Source organism: Lutra lutra, chromosome 8 (genome assembly GCF_902655055.1).
Source record: "Lutra lutra chromosome 8, mLutLut1.2, whole genome shotgun sequence".
In the NCBI taxonomy this organism is placed as follows: Eukaryota; Metazoa; Chordata; class Mammalia; order Carnivora; family Mustelidae; genus Lutra; species Lutra lutra.
The window spans coordinates 134,223,655-134,242,149 of NC_062285.1; the positions used below are offsets into that span (position 1 = coordinate 134,223,655).

General features: G+C 57.8%; 1 protein-coding gene across 3 annotated transcripts; it reads right to left on the reverse strand.

Moving 5' to 3' along the window:
• Positions 1-1,780: 1,780 nt before the first annotated feature.
• On the reverse strand, positions 1,781-17,196 carry MFNG (MFNG O-fucosylpeptide 3-beta-N-acetylglucosaminyltransferase). 3 transcript variants are annotated; one of them, XM_047740551.1, is made up of 8 exons: positions 16,701-17,194; positions 11,620-11,668; positions 11,155-11,257; positions 10,599-10,752; positions 7,608-7,693; positions 5,653-5,818; positions 3,808-3,893; positions 1,781-2,720 (listed from the first exon to the last, which is right to left on the reverse strand). In XM_047740551.1, the coding sequence occupies exons 1-8, from the start codon at positions 16,953-16,955 to the stop codon at positions 2,654-2,656; spliced, it is 966 nt and encodes a 321-aa protein (XP_047596507.1). In that variant the 5' UTR covers positions 16,956-17,194; the 3' UTR covers positions 1,781-2,653. The 3 variants fall into 3 exon arrangements, with proteins under 3 accessions (XP_047596507.1, XP_047596510.1, XP_047596509.1); XM_047740554.1 differs by lacking the exon at positions 16,701-17,194 and adding an exon at positions 14,937-15,271; XM_047740553.1 differs by lacking the exon at positions 5,653-5,818 and having other exon boundaries at positions 16,701-17,196.
• Between the last annotated feature and the right edge of the window lie 1,299 nt (positions 17,197-18,495).

Below are 18,495 nucleotides of genomic sequence, written 5' to 3' on the forward strand. Positions count from 1 at the left end.
GGTGGAAAGGAGAGCAGAACTCTCCTGACCCTTCAGAGTCAACCCATGCTGAGGCGACCACTGCAGAACCAAGTTGCCTGAAGCCTTCATTCTCTTACCTCTAAGTCCTATGACCTGGACCACGGGCCTTCTCTCTCTCTGTGCCTCAGTCTCCTAATCTGTCGAATGGGAATAATATCTGCCCAAGGGGCCCCTCAAGACCAATACAGCATGGTCCAACCTTGTCCCTCTCCCCCACTCTGCCAGCCCTGCCTGTGGGGCCCACTTGGGTCACCTCGGTCCAGAGCGCAAGCAGCTTTATCCTCTCCCCTACAGACATGCAAAGGGTTAAATCCAGACACCCACCCACCCCCCTTCCTCCATCCCAATTCTGATCCTTGCTGACTCTGCTCCCCCTCCCTACCATAGCTATTCTGGGACAATGGAGGCACCAGATGGCCCGAGTCCTGTTCCCTCCACCCGACCCCCAGGATCTGGGAACAACCCGCAAATCTGCTGCTGCTGTTTCTAAAAGCAGGCCGGCCGGCAGCCTTCCGCATACGGGGTGGAGAGGACAACAGCTGTGGAGCACACCCGTCCATCCCCCACCAGGGCTGCAGGGCCAGGGCTATCCCTACTCCGTTCGTGTCCCAAAAACCCAGCCTTAGCTTAGCCCAGAAAGAAAGGAGGCTTTGCAAGAGCCCAAGCACTTGACCGACTCTGCACTTGACCTGCTGTGTGACCACAAGTACATGGCAGTCCCTCTCTGAGCCTCAAATTCCCCTTTGAAAACCAGGCCCAAGGCTCCGGTGCTCTGTGGTTCCAGTTGTCCCAGAGTTACATGAAGGACAAGGTCCTCCAAGGGCTGAAGGGGGTGCACTCCAAGGAGCCCTCAGCCTTGGTTGCCTGGCTTAGAGCCCCACTATCCCTCGGGATCTCTCCTCTGTCCTCCCTCCTACCCTCAGCCCAGATTTCCATGGTGGCCCCAACATCCCACGCCACTGGGAAGGGCGCATGGGGAGAAGAGGTGTCCCATCCCTATGGCTCCCCAACTTCAGCAGTGGCATTCCTGAACGTCTGCCATGACTGTTTACCTTCATTCAGGTGGGTCGTTGCGACCTGTGACCCTAAGCACGCTTGGATCGATTCACCTCCTATCCCAGCTGTCAGACTACCCCTTTCTCTGCCCCAGAGACTGACTCCCTCAGCTACGTCTCCACTCTGCCTCTCCCAGTTCTCTCGCTACCCCCAACCCAGGCTCCGGGGACAGAGAAAAGGAGAAGTAGCCCGCGGCATACTAGCGCCACATGGCACACACCCAGTCACACGTGTCTACACAGTACACACATGTGTGTGATGTGGGCACCCACACGTACATTCACCACACGTGTGTCCTTATGCACAGACCTGTGTGGAAAGGGGACACACCACACCACACAGCCACGCACGCCCTCACACACCCCGGCTCTCCGTGACTCAGCACACGCTAGGAGCACTCACTGCTCACGGAAACCTTCCTTCTCCATGCCAGGCCGGGCTGAGCCCTTCACGAACACTCTATCATTTCACCCAGCTGTCAACCCACAGAGAAGGGGTTCCTTCCCACCTCTATAAAATGGGCAAAGAACCCAGGGAGACGAAGTGGATGCTTCAAGGTCACATATACAACCAGGAAATGCATAACAGGAACATCTAGCCCAGGATCCAGACCAACACCACCACCACTGGGACAGGCCGACCTAAGAGCCCACCCCAGCCAGGAACACACCGGCTCCACACGTAACAGAAAACCAGACCAAGAGAGGTTGAAACAGTGTTTAATCTTCTCATAGATCCAGATGCCAAAAGGGACAAGTACGCATGACAGTCAAGGCCTTTCCTTCACAATAACAAGGCAACTGCCCCAGATCCAGACATCACGCCCACGTTCACAGCATGAAGATGGGTACAGGCCACAGAATCTCCCCAGGACCCTCCCCATTGGCCTTGTTTACTTCACACTGACACACGGAGCAAGGGAGGCCGGGAAAGTGAGCAAAAGGACCGTCGCGATGGGCTGGGAACCATCACCATCCGCCATCTGGGTCGGAGCACGATGATACCCCAAACAAAATGGGATCTGTTTGCCAGGGGGCGGAGCAAGGAGCTGGCCACTGGTCAGGAATGACAGTCCCTGCCCCAGGCCCCGGGCTCTGTCCTTATTCCAGTTGGGCCCCCTCAGGGGTTGGAGATCCAGCCGAAGGAGCTCGGAATGGATGGTCCAGTGCTTGACCCCAGGGGAATGACAGAGACCAGAGCTGGGGGTGGAGGCCAGACCCCACCCCAGGGCCCATGTGATCCTCTGGAGGTTAGGAACCCTGAACCCCAACCCAGTTCAGGGGTTCTCTGTGCTTTTTCAGTTCAGCCACCCAAGGCCCATAGAAGCTCAGCCCCTGGGGCCTCTCAGGCCCTCCCCTGGTGCACCTGTTCTCTGGGCTGTCCAACCCACCTCCCAGAGGCCTAGGACGCCACACCTTCACTGCCAGCCACCATACAATCCTGGGTTGACCCACCACTCAGAGGCCCAGCCAGGGACTCCCCCGCAAAAGGCACTTGCCACAAGTCCCCAGGGCTGCCTGGGGAGACCAAGGACAACCAGAAGCCTCAGCCCAAATTTTGCCCTGCTGTTCAGGGTTCATCTGGCCATCAGTTGTGGGCACCAAGGAGTATCTGGATAGAGGAGACAATGGAGAGAACGGAACCTGTGGAGAGACCAGAAATGGACAAGACGATCATCCCAACTCGCACACTCACTTCATGGGCTCCTAGGGGAGCCCATGTCACAGAGATGGTTTGGAACAGGATTTTTCCCCCTCAGCACCCTTACGATTTAGGGCTACATAAGTCTTCGTTGTGGGGTGCCCTGTGCCTTGTCAAATGTTTACAGCACCCTAGACCTCTTCCCATGAGAAGCCAGTAGAATCCTCCTGAGTCATCACCATCAAAAATGTCTCCAGACATTGCCAAATGTCCCCGGGAGGGGGGCGGGACTCATGGAAACCACCTGTTTAGAGAGACTCCAAAGGCCAGAGATGCCACGATGAGACCCCAGCTGAGGCCAGACTATCCAGTCACATGTATCTGAGTCCCCAGTCGGCTCCAGCCCTACAAGGCAGGAACCTTTGGATTCTAGAATCTTCAGGCTCAGAGAGAATTTCACATCTGCTCTTAAACCTCCTGATAGTCTAGCTATAGCTGTGCCCTTCCACTGACGAGGAGCTCACCCCATGAGAAGGCGGCTCCTTTCATCCTAGAAATGTGAATTTTTTTTTCCTATATTGAGCCGAACTCTGTCTCTGTGTAATGTCTAACTTATTCAACACAGCCCTGGCCACAGGGCCCCTTAAACAGTCATGAGCCCTCTGCCATACCTACTGAAAAGGACCACTGAAGAGTATCAAAGAAACAGAGAGCCTACAAAAGCTCAAATAAAATTTTCCCATCAGGGCCTGAAGTTCTTCCCTTAGAACATCTCCTTTGCTCAGGGAAGACACTTCAGTATTCCAGGAGCTCCTGAAGAATCCCAGAGGCCTGGGAGAGCCCTTCAGATCCATGACACCCAGCCTCCTTGTGCTCCAAATGGGGAGACTGAGGCCCAGAGAGAGCAAGGTATTCACCCAAGGTCACACAGCAATCCTGGGGGAGAGCAGAGACTGAAATCCACTCCCTGCACTCCCAGCTCTGTGCTGTCAGCCTTCAATGCCTTCCCTCCCTCCAGGTTCCCCTGTGTTTGGACACCCGGACTCAGACCCCCAGCTCCGATCCTATAGTTTGAGCCCCTAGACTCACCTGGAAGGGTCCTCCTTGGGGGAGAAGGGGCCTTGTAGCTTAATGACATTGAGCTTCCCCTCAAAGACGCCATAGCTGAGGGTGACCTGGGCAGAGAAAAGCAGAGAAGAAAATGAAGGTTGGTGGCGTGTCCCACAGAGAACACCACAAGGGGGCAGTATTGGGGCAGAAGCAGGGAAAGCCCATAAGGCACTCTGAGGGGCGCAGAGAGCCTGCCTCTGCCCCTAAAATCCCACCTTTAGCACTCGCTGAAGAGCCCACCCCACTCTGCAGGAACTTCAAGCTTGTGAGGCACTATCCCTAATTTGCATCCCCAGCAGTGGCCCTACCTGAGAGGCTGGAAAAAATCCCTTGCCTACAGACTAGGAAACTGAGTCTCAAGAGGGGAAAGCACCCTTCCAGTAAATTCCATGCCTGGACAGCGGTTTCTTGAGACTCACTGTGGGGCCTTGGCACTCCGTCTCCACCTGGACCCTTGGGATACTCCACACGCAATGAGGACATGGGCTAATGCCCCTTGTCGAGAAGCAGTCGACCACAGTGGTTAAAGACCGTGGGCTTAGGGGCCACCCGGGCAGGGTTCAAATCCCCCACTGCCTAATGTTAACTGTGCCATGGTTAGTTCTGCTCTCTGGGCCTCAGTTTTTCCACCTACAGAATGGGAATGTTAGAGCTCCCCTCACGCAAATGTTGGAAGGAAGCAGAGTTAAAGCAGATAAAGCCACACACGGTGTCTGGCATGGTGGGTATTCTGGAAATCCCTGCCATTAGGGTACCTGGTTTGGGCTGCCCAAAGTCTGTGCCCCTTTCCTGGCTTCAGCCCATCCGGTCTTACCGAGGCCAACACTACAGCCCAGGTCCAGGCCTGGTGAATCCACACTAACTCCTGGCTCTGGGAGGGGACGGGTCGTGTGACACAAGCCGGCCTTCCACGAGCACCAGCTCAGGCGTTCCAGACCACTGAGCACCAGCCCTGGGATGTGGCGGAAGGAGGAGTGCTCTTCCTCGGGGTGGGGTGGAAACCTAGAGCTGCCATCTTGCCCCCCGAGGAGCGAGCCTCCCTCAGGGTGAGCCCAATGTCAGGGAAGACAGGCCAGAGTGGGGACAGTCTGGGCACACAGACTCAGCTGGAAGTAGCAAGCAGCCCCCAGCTTCCCAGGCTCATGAGCCCGTACATGTCCAACATACGGTCTGTGTTGCATTTGTGTCCCTCGCTACCACAGGGTTCTGACTCACACTGTTGGGTGGAGGATCTCAGGGACCTTCCCAGCCAGGATCCCCTACAGGACTGGCCACCCAGAGGAGGACGGCCGCGGGCGCAAGACAGAGCCAGCTGGAACTCCGTAGAGCCGTTGCTTGCCAGGTGGTGGAATGGGGTCCCCCCCCCCAAACCAGACATTATGCCTGAGGTTTCCCACTAAGCACCTGCTCTCTCCCAGCAACATCTGGGTTAGAACAAAAGCAGGGGGGCAGCGGGCAGGTAAGCTCTGATGAAGGCGGGACAGCCAACAGGCAGAGTTGGAAAGGGCATGCCTGACCCCTTTGGAGGGATGCTGGGGGATGGAAGAGGGACAGGAGGGAGTGGAGAAGGCAGGGAGGGGAGCAGTCTGAACCTGAAGGTAAGCTTCACCTGGTCCGTGCAGGTCGTTGCAGCTGGCACTGGGGACCAGACCAAAGAATTTGAGCATCATAAACGCTAACCCTTGAGGGCTGGTGGTGGAGAGGGCTGAGTCACGTGGGTCCATCTGAGGGTGCTTTCCCACCTTGGGCCTCAGTTTCCCCCTCAGTAGGGAATACCCCCCCACACACATGCATCCCTCTCCTATCGCCCCAAGGCCAGTTCACCTGCTCTGGGAGCTGGGAAGCCCCCAGCAGCTGTAGGGTCTCCAAGTGGGAGTGGAAGAGGGGGCTGGGCTGCAGGCGGCCGCCTAGCTTGCACTCGACAATGTAGCCCACGGTGCAGTCGTCGGGCAACCGGATGAGGGCGGATGTTTCCACGAAGCGGGAGCCACTGAGAGAGAGAGCCGGGCACTGGCGAGTGGCACAGAGCTCGCCCTGCCTCCCAGAAGGCCCTCCCTCCCAGGGACAGATGGGTAGAGCAGAGCTCCAGCTCCAGCATCTACCTCCTGGGCACCGGGTGACTTCCGGCAAGCCACGAACCAGGGGAGCCTCAGCTTCCTCTTCTGCGAAATGGGCGTGATAATGGCCCTGCCCTCACTGGGCTATTGTGAAGTTCAAGGGGAAGAATGGCAAGAAGAAGCCCTTTATAAATGTATCCCTTCCTCTCTTTACATTCATTCACTCATTCATTCATTGCTGAACTCCAGGAGCTACCTGTGTGCCAGGGACCGTGCTGGGGCTGCGGATACAGAGATGAGAAAGAAAAGCTTCCTGCCCTTGACAGTGGCCCCCATTCTGAAGGGAGACAGAGGAACACATCATTTCAGGGCAGGACTGGCTCTGAAGTCAGAGGAAAGCATGAGGCTTGGGAGACAGAGGGAGGGTAAGGTGGGCTTCCCAGAGGAGGCGGCACACTTTTGTTTTGCTTTTCATTTAATCATGGCAATGGCAGGCTTTAAACGGAGTCTTACAGAATGCACCGGAGTGAGCCAGATGTGGAGGAGGGAAGGGGCCGTGTCCCAGGGAAGGGCATCACCGGACTGCATACCCCATGAACACTCCTGGGGGCGAGGTTGGGCAGGCTGTCCTGCTGTATAGAATGCCTGACTGAGGGGCACAGTGGGTGCAGAAACCCAGCCTTCCCTTCTCATTCCAGGTTGTGCCCAAGGGCTGCACCTGCCCAAGGGGGGATACTTTTTCCAATTCACACAAATATACCATAAAGGTGGGCCGAAGCCCAGATGGGGGCACCAGACCCAGGGAGGACCCCTGGTCACGTGTACACACCTGCACTGGACGTGCCCTACGACAGCATTACAGCTCCCAACCAGGGCCCGAGTTCCCCACTGGAGGACCCCTCCCATCCAGGTTGGAGCAGGCTGGGGTGGTGTAGTGGCAAAGCAGGTAGACCTTGGAGTCAAAGCCAGCAACTGAGTGACCTCAGACCTGGGTGACCTTGGACCAATCACTTGCCCAACCTCTCAAGCCTCAGTCTCCTTAGCTGTGGAAACAAGACTGACAAGCAGTCAGTCTTGACGCCCTAGTGAAGTGCAGGCCCGGCTCAGAATGGGCCCCCAATATAAGGGAGCAACACGGATACTGTTGCTAATAACAACAGTTGCTAATAACAACAGCCTGTCCACGCAGCCCTCAAGAGGCCAGGCCTTTGCTACTTCCTCTCCAGAATACCAGTACCCTCATCCCATATTGGGGTCTTCAGCAACCCCCAGGATCACCTTCACTTGGGGACCTCTAGGGCTATCCCAGTTCAAAGGCCACCTCTTCCAGGAAGCCTTCCTCCTGGCCCCAAGCAGAAGGCCCTACTTCTTCCTTCCTCTGAACACCTCTACACTTGGCCTTCACCTCCCCTGTGACATGGGGGACTGGGTGCCAGCCCAATTGTTCACCCTCCCGCCAACCGTTAGCTATCATATTATCAGGTCCATTTTACAGATGGGGGCACTGAGGCTCGCAGGGATTACACAACTTGCCTGTGTGTGGCAGAGTGCCCTGATGGCAGGATGGCAGGTGGCTTTCTCACCACTAACTGTGTAACTGTGACACAGCATGAATGAGAGGCAGGTTTCTCCTGAGCTCACTCTCAAGCCCTTCCTGCAGCAAAGGACCCCCCCATACACCAGGCCCTGCTCTCCACCACCCACCTGTGGGGCTTTGCTTACCTTGCCCACGGGGCCATCTTCAAAGCCAGTTCGCGGTTGATGCAGAAGCCAGCACCCCCAGTGGCAAACCAGAACTGTACCAGCCTCTGGGGGGAGAGGTGGGGAGGTCCAAGGTGCAGGATGAGCCTGGGGGTGGGGGGCCACAGCTGGGCCCCCCTCCACTGGCAACCAGCATGACTCAAAACCTTTTTATTTCACCTTTCACTAAAGTCTTGCTACAGCTTGACATCATCATGCCCATTTTACAGACAAGAATACTGAGGCCCAAAGTCTCATGGCTAATTAAGAGTGATGGGGTCACCAATTAGATGTAACATATTTGTCTGCCGAGCACACCTTACCCCTTTCCCCAGAGGAATGCCCCCACCTCACCCCAAGTGGTTCAGGAGGGGCCACCAAATACAGCACCTGCTCCCCTGGGTCCCAGGAGGGGGGCAGGTGCCCCAGGAAGGGTAGATCACAAGGCCACACCCCCTGACCCTGTGATTGGCCCAGTGACAGGCACATGACTTAGGCCAGCCAATCCAAGTTCTTCCCTGAGCTCCCTATGCTAGCTGGGAGGAAGAGACGCTTTCTACAGGTCACCAGGCTTGGGAGCGGTACTCCTCAAATACCCCGTACCAAGCCACCTGCACTGGCCTCCTCACTTCCAGCTCCAGGGACTGAGAAAGCTTTTCTGCACAAGGAGAGAATGAAGCTTCCCACGGAGTAAAGAGAGAAGGATGGGCAGGCCTGTGAGCCCCCAACGCCAGCAAACCTCTTGACAACTCAGTCTCAGGAACCCGTAACCTCCCTTGGGGTTTAAACCACTCTCTGCCCCGCTTCTCTGGGAGGCCTCGTGAAGTCACAACTCAAGAATTTTTCTAAGGCTCTGGCAAACCCTGCTCCCTTTCAGCTGTCCTATCTCTTGACCAAATTCCCTATGGTTACCTTCTCCCAAGTACACAGTTGGTGCTTAATTGATGCACATCACATGGGGTTGGGTTATCTCCTATGATGCAGCAATGAGAAGAACCCGGGGCAGGAAGCTGGGAAGCCTGATTCTGGGGCCTCAGCCTCCTCCACTGCCCAGCTGTGTAACCTAGAGAAAGCCACCACTCCTCTCTGGGCCTCAGATTTGTCACCTTTGAGCACCCCTGCTCCAGTTCAGCCATCCCTGTGTCCTCCCCCTAAAGACCTCTATGAGCTGCTTCTGGAAATGCCTCCCTCTTAGACAGAGGTGTTCAGGCCTCTAAGCAGAATGAACAGGTTCTTAAGATCCTGACATACAGTTGGTGCCCAATGAATGCTTGTTTAATGACCTATGGGTCCAGGGCTTCTCCTCCCAGATAATTAAAGGAACAACAGCAGTAACAGTAAACATGCCCAACCCTGAGCACTGACGTGCAGAGAAGGGAGGTCACCAGCCTGAGGTCCCACAGCTGGGACTGAGCCTGAGCCAGAAATCTTGCCCCCTTTTGCTATCTCCCCCCACACCACATAGCCTGGGGGGAACCCCAGAATCCAAACAGGCTAGGACACTTTGGGGCAGAGTCTAGGGATCCCGCCAGGGGGCATGGGTATTAGTGCCCATTGAGGGGTTGGGGCCTGGGTGTCCCCAGCAGGTGCTGAACCTCCCCAGGAAGAAGGCCCCAAGATGAAGGCTGAGCTGGGTTGGGTTGGGTACCAACTGCTGACACTCACTAGTGTCATCACGTGCCAGATCCCATTCCAAGCACTTGGGTACATGACCTCATTGAATTGTTCCCCTTTCTGCTCACAACAACCCTATTAGGTGGGGACGGTTATCATCCATTTTGCAGATGAGGAAACTAAGGCACAGAAGGGTGGGTTGACTTGAGCAAAGGTCGGGAAGCCAGGAGGTGGCAGAGCTGGTGTATGAAGCCAGGGAACCAGGCTCCAGAATGGCGTTCTCAACCCCTACAGGCAAGCATGTGGTGGTGTGGGGGCCTGGGGCACCCCTCGCTCACCTGGAGTTGACTTACACACACACCCCCAGGGCCCAAGAGGATTTAATTAGGGCTCAGAGGCCGATTAGCCGCTGATAATTAAGGTTGTGTGTTTCCTACTCTTGGTTTCCCTAACAAAGCAGATGGTGAGCAGGGGTGGTAGAGAGCCCCACTGCGGCCCAGCTCCTGCTCCACGTGCTGTCTCGAGGGAGGGGCACCCCCTGACTAGCCTTTTCCCTGGGGCCAAGGGAGCCCTCTAGGGGCCTGGGCCACACCAATGCCAGAAGCCTGGTGGGTCCTGGGGACCAGGAGAGAACCACACTCTGTACTTACACTACAAAATTCTTCCCTGTTCAGCTGAAAGTCCAATTTAACTGTTATCCTGATTTTTGGCTTATTTGTTTCCTAAATCTCACAGCCCTCATTAGCGTCCATCTAGATCTGGAGCTGAAGCTGGTGCTGGGGACCCCATTGTGCCGGGTGTCACCTCTTTAGTTGCCGGTCAGTGAAGTCCGGACAAAGGAGGGGTACAGAGGGGCGGGGAGAGCTCAGGGGGTGGGGGACAGCGCAATTTACCACAAGGCCCAACGGTATCCGGCATCTGAACAGTCTGTACAACTGCCTGACAATACCAGGGGCTGGGAGCCCTGTCATGGAGTCGGAGCCTCAGCTCACCGCCCCCACCCCCCACCCCACCCCAACCCCACCCCCACATCCCTGTCACTGTGTGACCAGAAGGAGCCGCTGCTCCTCAGTGACTGAGGCCCTACTGTATGCAGTCTCCCCATTTCACAGAGAAGACAGGATCGGTGGTGAAGTCAGCAACCCAAACACACAGCGAGGAGACCAAATGGGAAAGCCAGAAAACCCACCTGGCTCCGCCCCCACGTGGCCCCGCCCCACATGGCCCCGCCCCATATGGCTCCGCCCCCATATGGCTCTGCCCCATATGGCTCCGCCCCGGTGTCCCCGCCCCAATATGGCTCCGCCCAGGGTCAACGCATGAAGGAGGAAGGAGGAAGGAAGGGAACAAGGGACCCACCGTGCGGTTGTGGGGCCTGGGCTCAGAAGCTCGGATAGGCCGGTTCAGGCTGGGCCGGCCTACGTAGACGTCGCGAGTCTGTGGGAAGGCTTTCAGCAGCTTCAGCAGTGCCCTTGGGTTCACGTAGTTGTCGTCATCCACGTGGCAGAACCACCTGTGGGGACAGAAAGGGGATGGGAAGCTTGGAGGTGGGTTCCCAAGGGCTGCGGGCTAGCCAGACTCCCCTGCGCCCCCCATAAGTCAGTCAGCAAAATTAGGCAGGGAGAGAGTAGCTAACACCGAAGGCCCATGCCCTATGTGAGCTCCTGAGGAAAGCGTGCCCGCTTAACAGGTGGTGACAGAGGCTCAGAAAGGTTAAGACACCTGCCCAAGGTCACACAGTCTGTAAATGGCAAGATTTGAACCCAGACCGGCTGCCCAGAGACAGATCCCAGGAGGCCCTTACATGCTTAAATTCATAGGACCCAGCTGACTTCACTTTTTTGTCACAACACCTATTCGGGATCTAGACCGAGGCAAAGGTCACACTTGCCCTCAGAGACCCAGGTGCACTCACCGCAGCCTGCTGGCCAAGAAGGTGTCAAACTCAGCAGCCATCTTGCAGGACAGGGCGGGGTGACTGTGCTCAGCAGAGCAGTTGGTGACCACGAGGTGGGACCCTGAAAAGTGGGGACAAGTCAGGGGACCCTGCCCAGGTCCTCCCTGCAGGCCTATCCACCATGAGAATGAAGAGCAAGACCCCACCCATTCTCATTTTACACGTGGGGAAACAGACGCCAGGGAGGGCTGACCCTCCCAGGACCCCAGAGCTAATGAATGGGAGGCTGGGCTGGGACCCAGGGGTCCAGGGTACTGTCCAGGACAGCCGCTCCTCATGCCACACCCACTTCAAAGAAGCCTGCTCCCCTCCCCACATGGCAAAGGAGGGCAGCCCTATTTCCTGGGGACCCGGGACCAGGGGACAGCCACACCAGCTTTCCCTGGAAACAGCTGAGGAGTCTCCACCCCCATCTGAAGTTACCCAGTCTCTCCTGGAGGCCTTCATCTGGGCTGTCGGTGAAGACAAACGTCTAAGAAGGAGAAAGAGGGAGGAGTCAGGACCCGAGTCGACCAAGGGCAGCCCACAGCCACGCCCCTGCTGAAACATGGGTCCAGAGCTGTGCCCTCCATCAGTGACAGACACACAACCCCAACATCATCACACACTCCTTTCAGACACCATGACTTTCTCAACTACCCCCACAAGACACACAACATAGCCTCCCAGCACGCACCACCCACTGTGTCACCTGCACGAGCACCCTTATAGACCAGCGCCCATGGAGACCCTCCCAGAGTCACACCGTCTTCTATCCCACACACATACACACACTGCAGTCCCACTTGGCCCCTCCATCACCACACTTACGCAACCCAAGACACTTTGTCAGGAGAGAGACTCTACGTGGGAAGACCCACGCCCTGGGGCACCACACCAGCCTGGGGAGTTGGTCGTGTCTCTCCATAGCCACACCGGCTGCCCCAGGGCAGGTGCGGGGTCCTTACACGTCTCAGAAGTTTTACATCGTGATCCAACCCCAGCTCTGATGACCTCCCTGAACCTTGCTTGAGCCAGGTGATCTGTTCCCCTCACAGAGGGCAAGGCTCTTCCCCTCACAAGATGGCTAAGGGACAGACTATGGTTGTACAGTTGGAAACTGCTGAGCTGGGATTCAGACCCACAGGTCTCGGAACGCCCCCAACCCTGGGCAGGGAGAGGCCGCTCAGGCCCTAGATAAATTGAACACAAACTGAACAAGAGACAAATTAGAGGTCGCTTGGGGCCAGACGGAACGCAGCTGGGGACCCATCTAACCCCCATTCCACACCCTGCCCAGTACATGTCCCTTTCCCTGCCTGAGCAGGTCCTCTTGTCTGCCAGGCATAGCAAGAGCCTCCTCTGACCCATAGGGGGCCCTGCCCAGACCCTGGACAATTTTGAATTCTTTCCAAGGGAGGACCAAGGAAAAAGCATCCCACCTGTTGAAAGGCCCTCAGCCACCCCGGAGCTGACCCTGTCCTCCTTCCAGACTCAGGGCTTCCAACTGCACGCCCCTCCCTGCTCAGCCACAAACTTCTCCCTGGTTTCCAGGAACCAGCCCTTCAGAGCAGATCAAACCCTGCCTTGAGCCTCAGTTTACCTGGCCGGAAAATGGGGACTAGGGGTAGCTGTGATGGTAAAGTGAGATGATGTGAGAAAGGAGAAGAAAGAGGTGGCAGTGAAGCCAGGCTCCGCTTCCTATCTTGAGGGAAACTGAGGCATCGGTGGCCAGAAGCTAGGGTTGGGTACAGGAAGGGGTACAAAGGAAGAAGTCCTGTCTCCCCAGGGCCTATAACCATGGGCCTTCTGAGCTACTTACTATCTTTCAATGGATTCGTGCAAGATCTTCAGATCTGTTCTCTTGTTGGCACCAGAACCAGATAATACCCATATTCACCACCCCGCCTAGCGCCTTCTGTGGCTCCCTCCTGCCCTTGGAATAAAGGCCACCTCCTAAGTGTGGCCATGAGGGTCCACCCAGCCCCTGGGCCTGATGCAGCCTATCTCGCCACTTCCTGCCCCACCCCTCTTTTAAACCCAAAGGTTTTTCAGTTCCCCAAATGTGCCACACACATGCATACTCCTCTGAGCCTTTGCTCATGCTGTGCCCGTTTCTTGTCCCCTAAGTCCTAGTTCAGTCACCGCTTCCTCCAGGAAGCCTTCCCTGACACCCCTCCCATGTGTCCCTCAGCCACCTGTTCCTCCTGGTGGTAAGTAACAGCAGCCCCTCCGTTACAGAAATCTGTCCTTTGGACTCTCCCACCAGACAGTGACATCCTGAAGGGCACAGGCCTGGTCTGCTTTATCTCCCTGTGCCAGCACCCAGCTCACCTCCGAGAGGCCTGGGCAGCACCCACCTCCTCAGCAGCCCCTCCCTGGGATGTGTCTCCCGCCTTCAGATTTAGAGAACACTGGAGGTCCCCAGATATCCCTGCAAAAAGTGCTGGCAGCCCGACACTGGCCCTCTTCTTTGTCCCATCCACTGCCTCAGCAACGCTATCCTGCCTCTTGGCATTCAGCCCCATCAAGAAGACATCAAACCCCACGGCAGCCACAGTTTCTCCCTGGGTGCCTCAGATTCAGTGGCCCAGCTCCCCCCAGACCTGTGCCCCTCTGGGTGCTCCCCATCTTGCTGGGTCCCAGCACCTTGGGGTCACCATGCCTCCTCTCTTCCTCACCCAGGATGCCAGCTCTCCACAGCAGCCAGCATGGCCAGCGGCGGCCCAGCCCCTCCATGGTCCTCTCCTGCCGGCTTTGCTGCTGTCACCTTTGCCCTGGTCTCCCAACTCTGTCCTACCCTCACCCCAAGTCTGTTTTCAACACAGCCCCCCGGGGAGCCAAGGAAAGAAATCAGGCCTTTCTTGCCCTGCTCCCTGGCAAACTTTTGCCACCAAACAGCCATCAGACGTTGGAACTCTCTGGAGTTTGGAGCATGGGCCAAATGGGTCAGGGCATACTTGCTGATGGATGAATGAGCCCGAATCAGTGGGGAAGTGGGGGGTTCCTGCAGCAGGGCTGGGGGCTGGGCGGGGCACGTGAGGCTGGCGTTCCAGTCCCCGGGAACCCTGAGATTGGCACAGAGCAGTGGGCAGAGTTTCCTCTGAGCCAAGGGTTGCATTTAATGTTTGAGGAGACTCTGACAATAGTTAAAACCTCACAGGAAAACAAAAGGCCAGGCAGCCCGCTGGGGTCAGGGGAGGGGGGCTGGGGGCCATCTGCTGGAAGATGTGAGGCAGGCACTGCGGCCCCACCCCCAACCCACTGCACTTGAGGGGCCTGCGGGGAAGGGAAAGTTCTCCCCACTGATCACAAAACAGGCCTCCCCCAGCCCGCCCCCTCTGCCTGGGACAAAGGCCACACGAGCCCCAGCCTGCTGCAACAAAGGCCCACCTGCCACCCGGCTGCCCTTAACCAGCTGGGGCGGGCGCCCAGCCCTGGAGTTAACCAGCTCAGGCCCGCTCCTGATGGCAGAGCTAAGAGAGGCTCTGAGACCCTCCTGTCCCGTGCAGATGGGGAAACTGAGGGCTGAAAAGGGGAGGGCCTCGGCCAAGGTTGCAGAGAGAGATGAGCCAAAGGATAGAGACAAAGGGGCCCCAGACGAGGTGCGGTGCAGTAAGAATGTGTCTCCCTGTCTCCCTTCCTCTTCCTCAATGCAAGCATCCTTCCTGTTCTCAACTCTGCATAAAGGACAAGTTTTCTCGACTCTGTCCCTTTGTGCTGTGGTGGGGGTTGCGCAACTGAGTGAATTCATCTCCTACCTCAATCCCTCCCTCTCGTGGCTGTCGTTGGGGTGAAAGGGAGCGAGGCATCTGATGGGCAGCCCCTGGGGTACTGAGCCGCTGACAGCTCCTCCCACTGCCTGCCTAGCTGGCATATGGGATTGAGCTCGAGACACAGAGTGGGTGGCTGCTTCCTCTCCTTTGCTGACATGGTCCTGCCAGGGCCACCCAGGCTGGGGGCCCAAGGACCCTCTCCTGTAAGCCGAGTAATGAGGCAGCTCAGGGATCCTGGATCTCAGCAGAGAAAGAAGGGTCCCAGCCGGGAGGAGGGGGCTGGGTTCCCCTGGGCTCTGCGCCCCTAGGCCTTTGGGGTGACGCTGACAAGCACTTCCCCTCTCTGGCCTCAGTTTCCTCATCCGGGGCAAGGGCACCACCATGGTGATCAAGACAAGGCAGGAAGGGGCCTCAGATCACGTGAGGCAGGCTCCCGGGTACACAGACGCAGCACCATAAACAGGAAGGTCTGCGGGGAGGGCCAGACTCGGCGGCTTCCGCAGGAGGAACCGGAATCTCCCCCAAGATGAGAAGCAGCGCGGGGGCCCCAGGGAAGAACCTGGGTGCTGGCGTCCCACTGGAGGAAGGGTTAGATAGGGTGCTAGAACGTCATGGTCAGGAAATCGGGGATGGGGTGCCCTCGTCCCAGAAGGCCCTGGGCTCCTATAGACATCACCTTCCCTACTCCTTGGTCTCCCTGGAGCCCCCAGTCCCCTCCAAAGGCCCAGTCACTTCCTCCCACTGAGCCAGTCACCATAGTAGTATGTGTGTAAAGCTCTGTGTGTGTGTAAAGCCTTCACCTTCCCCAGAGATGGTTCCCTAAATCACTGACTTGGCTTGGGGAGGGCACTGGGTCTGGGGAGGGCAAGAGCCAGAGGGACTCAGCTTGTCCCCAGAAAGACACAAGTCACGCGCCCCTGTCATCCACACACGTCTTGTCATGGCCCATCTAAGGCGGATACTGGGCTCCATGCAGAGGCACATACACACACACACACACACGCATGCACACACATACACATACTCACATGCTAGGCACACCTCTAACCTCTCCCCGCCATCGAGCCCTTGCTCGGCCACCCCCTCACAGCGGACCTCCCCACTCCATCCCAAACTGCCCCACAGGAAAGGAGCACAGGAGATGAGGCTCAGCTGCGCTGGGCACGCCCTGGGGCCCAGGGCTGTCAGGAAATCTGAAAGGATGCCCCCCTGCCCCGCCCCTCTCCGCCCAAAAGGTGACCCCCAGACCTTCCCCTCCTCAGCGGCTCAGCGCCTGTTTCCCCCACCCCAGCACAGCCGGAGCTGCCGGGGCCTGCAGTGGGGACAGCCTGGCCTGGGCACACATCAGAGTCAGGACCTCACAGAGGTCTCTACCCCAGCCTCCCAGAACCTCCTGCTGGCCCCATCACCAGGCTGGGCTAAGGTGGGCAGGAGCAAACCGGTGCTAGAACAGCCAGGGAAGAGAGGGACCCCCCAGGAGTCTGGGGCAGGGCCCGGGCTGGCCCCTGAAAGATAGGGAGCAGGGGGCCTGAGGAGAACCTGGCTCCAGGGCCAGCGAGGGGCACAGGCAGGACGGCAGGAGCCCCTGATCCCAGGAGGAGAGAGAAATGGGAAGACAAGCCCAGATAGGGCAGGTGGGCAGGTGGCTTCTCCCTGGAGGCCACCAGGGACCCCAGCCCAAAAGAAAGGCTTCCGGGCATCCCTCAGGCCAGGGCCCACTCCTGGGGCCCAGAGTTGCCCACTTGTCACCTGTTCCCTGGTCCTGGAGACCCACGTGTCGAGCAGCAGCTCCAGGCGGGAGCGGTGGAAGGCTCGGGTCGTCTTGACTGCAATGAAGACATCGTGCAGCCGCAGCTCACGGGACAGAGGGCTTGGCGGGCACAGCCTGGGGGTCTCCTGCACGCCCTGTGGGGACAGGCTGGAGTGGTACCGTAGGGAGAGGAGCCCCATGCACAGAAGGGTGAAGAGGGCTCCCGCCAGGCCCCTGAGAAGGCGGCACTGCATTGGCCCTGGGACCCCAGACAGCTCAGCCCCCGAATCCCCGACGGACAGGGAGGTGAGGCTGGTTCGTCGGGGGCCCTGGCCAAGGCAAAAGTCTGGTAGGCATGGGGGGCAGGCGAGGAGGGGAGAGGTGGGGACTAGTGCTCTGGCCCCGGAGGCCAAGCCCCAGCAGTCCCGCCGCCACCGCCGGCCCTCCCCACCTGCTCCCGACGAGCTCCCGCCGGGCTCTGGGACGCCTGGCCCCGCCCCTGCCTCCCGCGCAGCCCGAGGGGCGGGGCCGGCCCCGGGGAGCCCCAGAGGTGGCCAGAGAAGGCTCCGCTGAAGGGACAGCCCCAGCCGGCCGCCGGCCAGCTGCTGCAGTGGGGGTGGGGACAACAAACCCTCCGTGCCCCATGGAAGGGAGGGGCCTTCCAGCCTCCCCACTCCCCAGAGGCTGTCGCTAAGCTCTTCAACACGCATTGTTTTTTGGTGCCCTGCTCTCCAGCCTCTCAGCTTTTGCTCACACTGTACCTCCTCCTGGATGCCCTCCCCCATCCTCCCCATTGTCACCCGTGTTCCTTTCACCCAGCTTCATACTTTTTGGACGTTAAGGCTCAGCTCAAGGGTTCCCACCTCTAGAAAGCCTTCCCTGATGCCCCCTGCCGCCCAACCTCCGGGGCGCCCACAGTAGTTGGCTACGCTCTTTGGCTCTTGACAACAGCTCTAGCATTGCTAGTCCCAATCGAGAGCTGAGCACATAAGGCACGGAACGATCGAAGATGACCCAGCAGCTTAGCCACAGAGCCAGTGGAACCCAGGTCTCTGGGCCTCCCCTGGCCCACAGGAAACCCCAAGGAGTGCCTGTCCTGCTGTGGCTCACCACCCCCCATCTCACTCAGCAGTCTTTATTGCTGCCTCTCTCCCAGCCAGGTGGGGACAGAGGGCATTCTCTAGCCAGCGCCTCCATCTGGTTGGACACAAGGCCACTCGCATCTCATCCTTCCTCTGTTAGAACCCTGCATCTCTCATCTCCCTCAGAACAAAAGCCCAAGATCATACAGCAGCCAACAGGTCCTGTGTGAACTGGCTCCCCGTTCCCTCCAACCCCTCCTCCTACTACTCTTCCCTTGCTTCCTCCGCTCCAGACCCACTGGACTTCTGGCTAGTCCAGGCACATACCCACCTCAGGACCTTTGCACATGCTGTTCCTGCCTGGGCCTTTCCCTAGAAGTTTGCACATCTCACTCCCTCACCTCCTTCAGATCTACATAAATATGTTCTCCATAAGGACTTCCCAGGCCACTTTTTAAAAATTGCAATATCTTCTCCCCACTCCTCCCTAGCCCCCCCCCTCGCCCCCAGGCCTGCCCCTTTTTCTGCTATGTTCTCTCCACAGCACTGTATATTTCACTTGTCTATTGTCTTTCTCGCATGTATATCAGGACAGGAAGGGTCTTTTTTATTCACTGAATCCCCACTGCCTAAGCACATAATAGGAGCTCAAGAAATATTCATTAAACACAAGAAAGTACCAGAAAAACACAAGAAGATACCAGATGGCTGG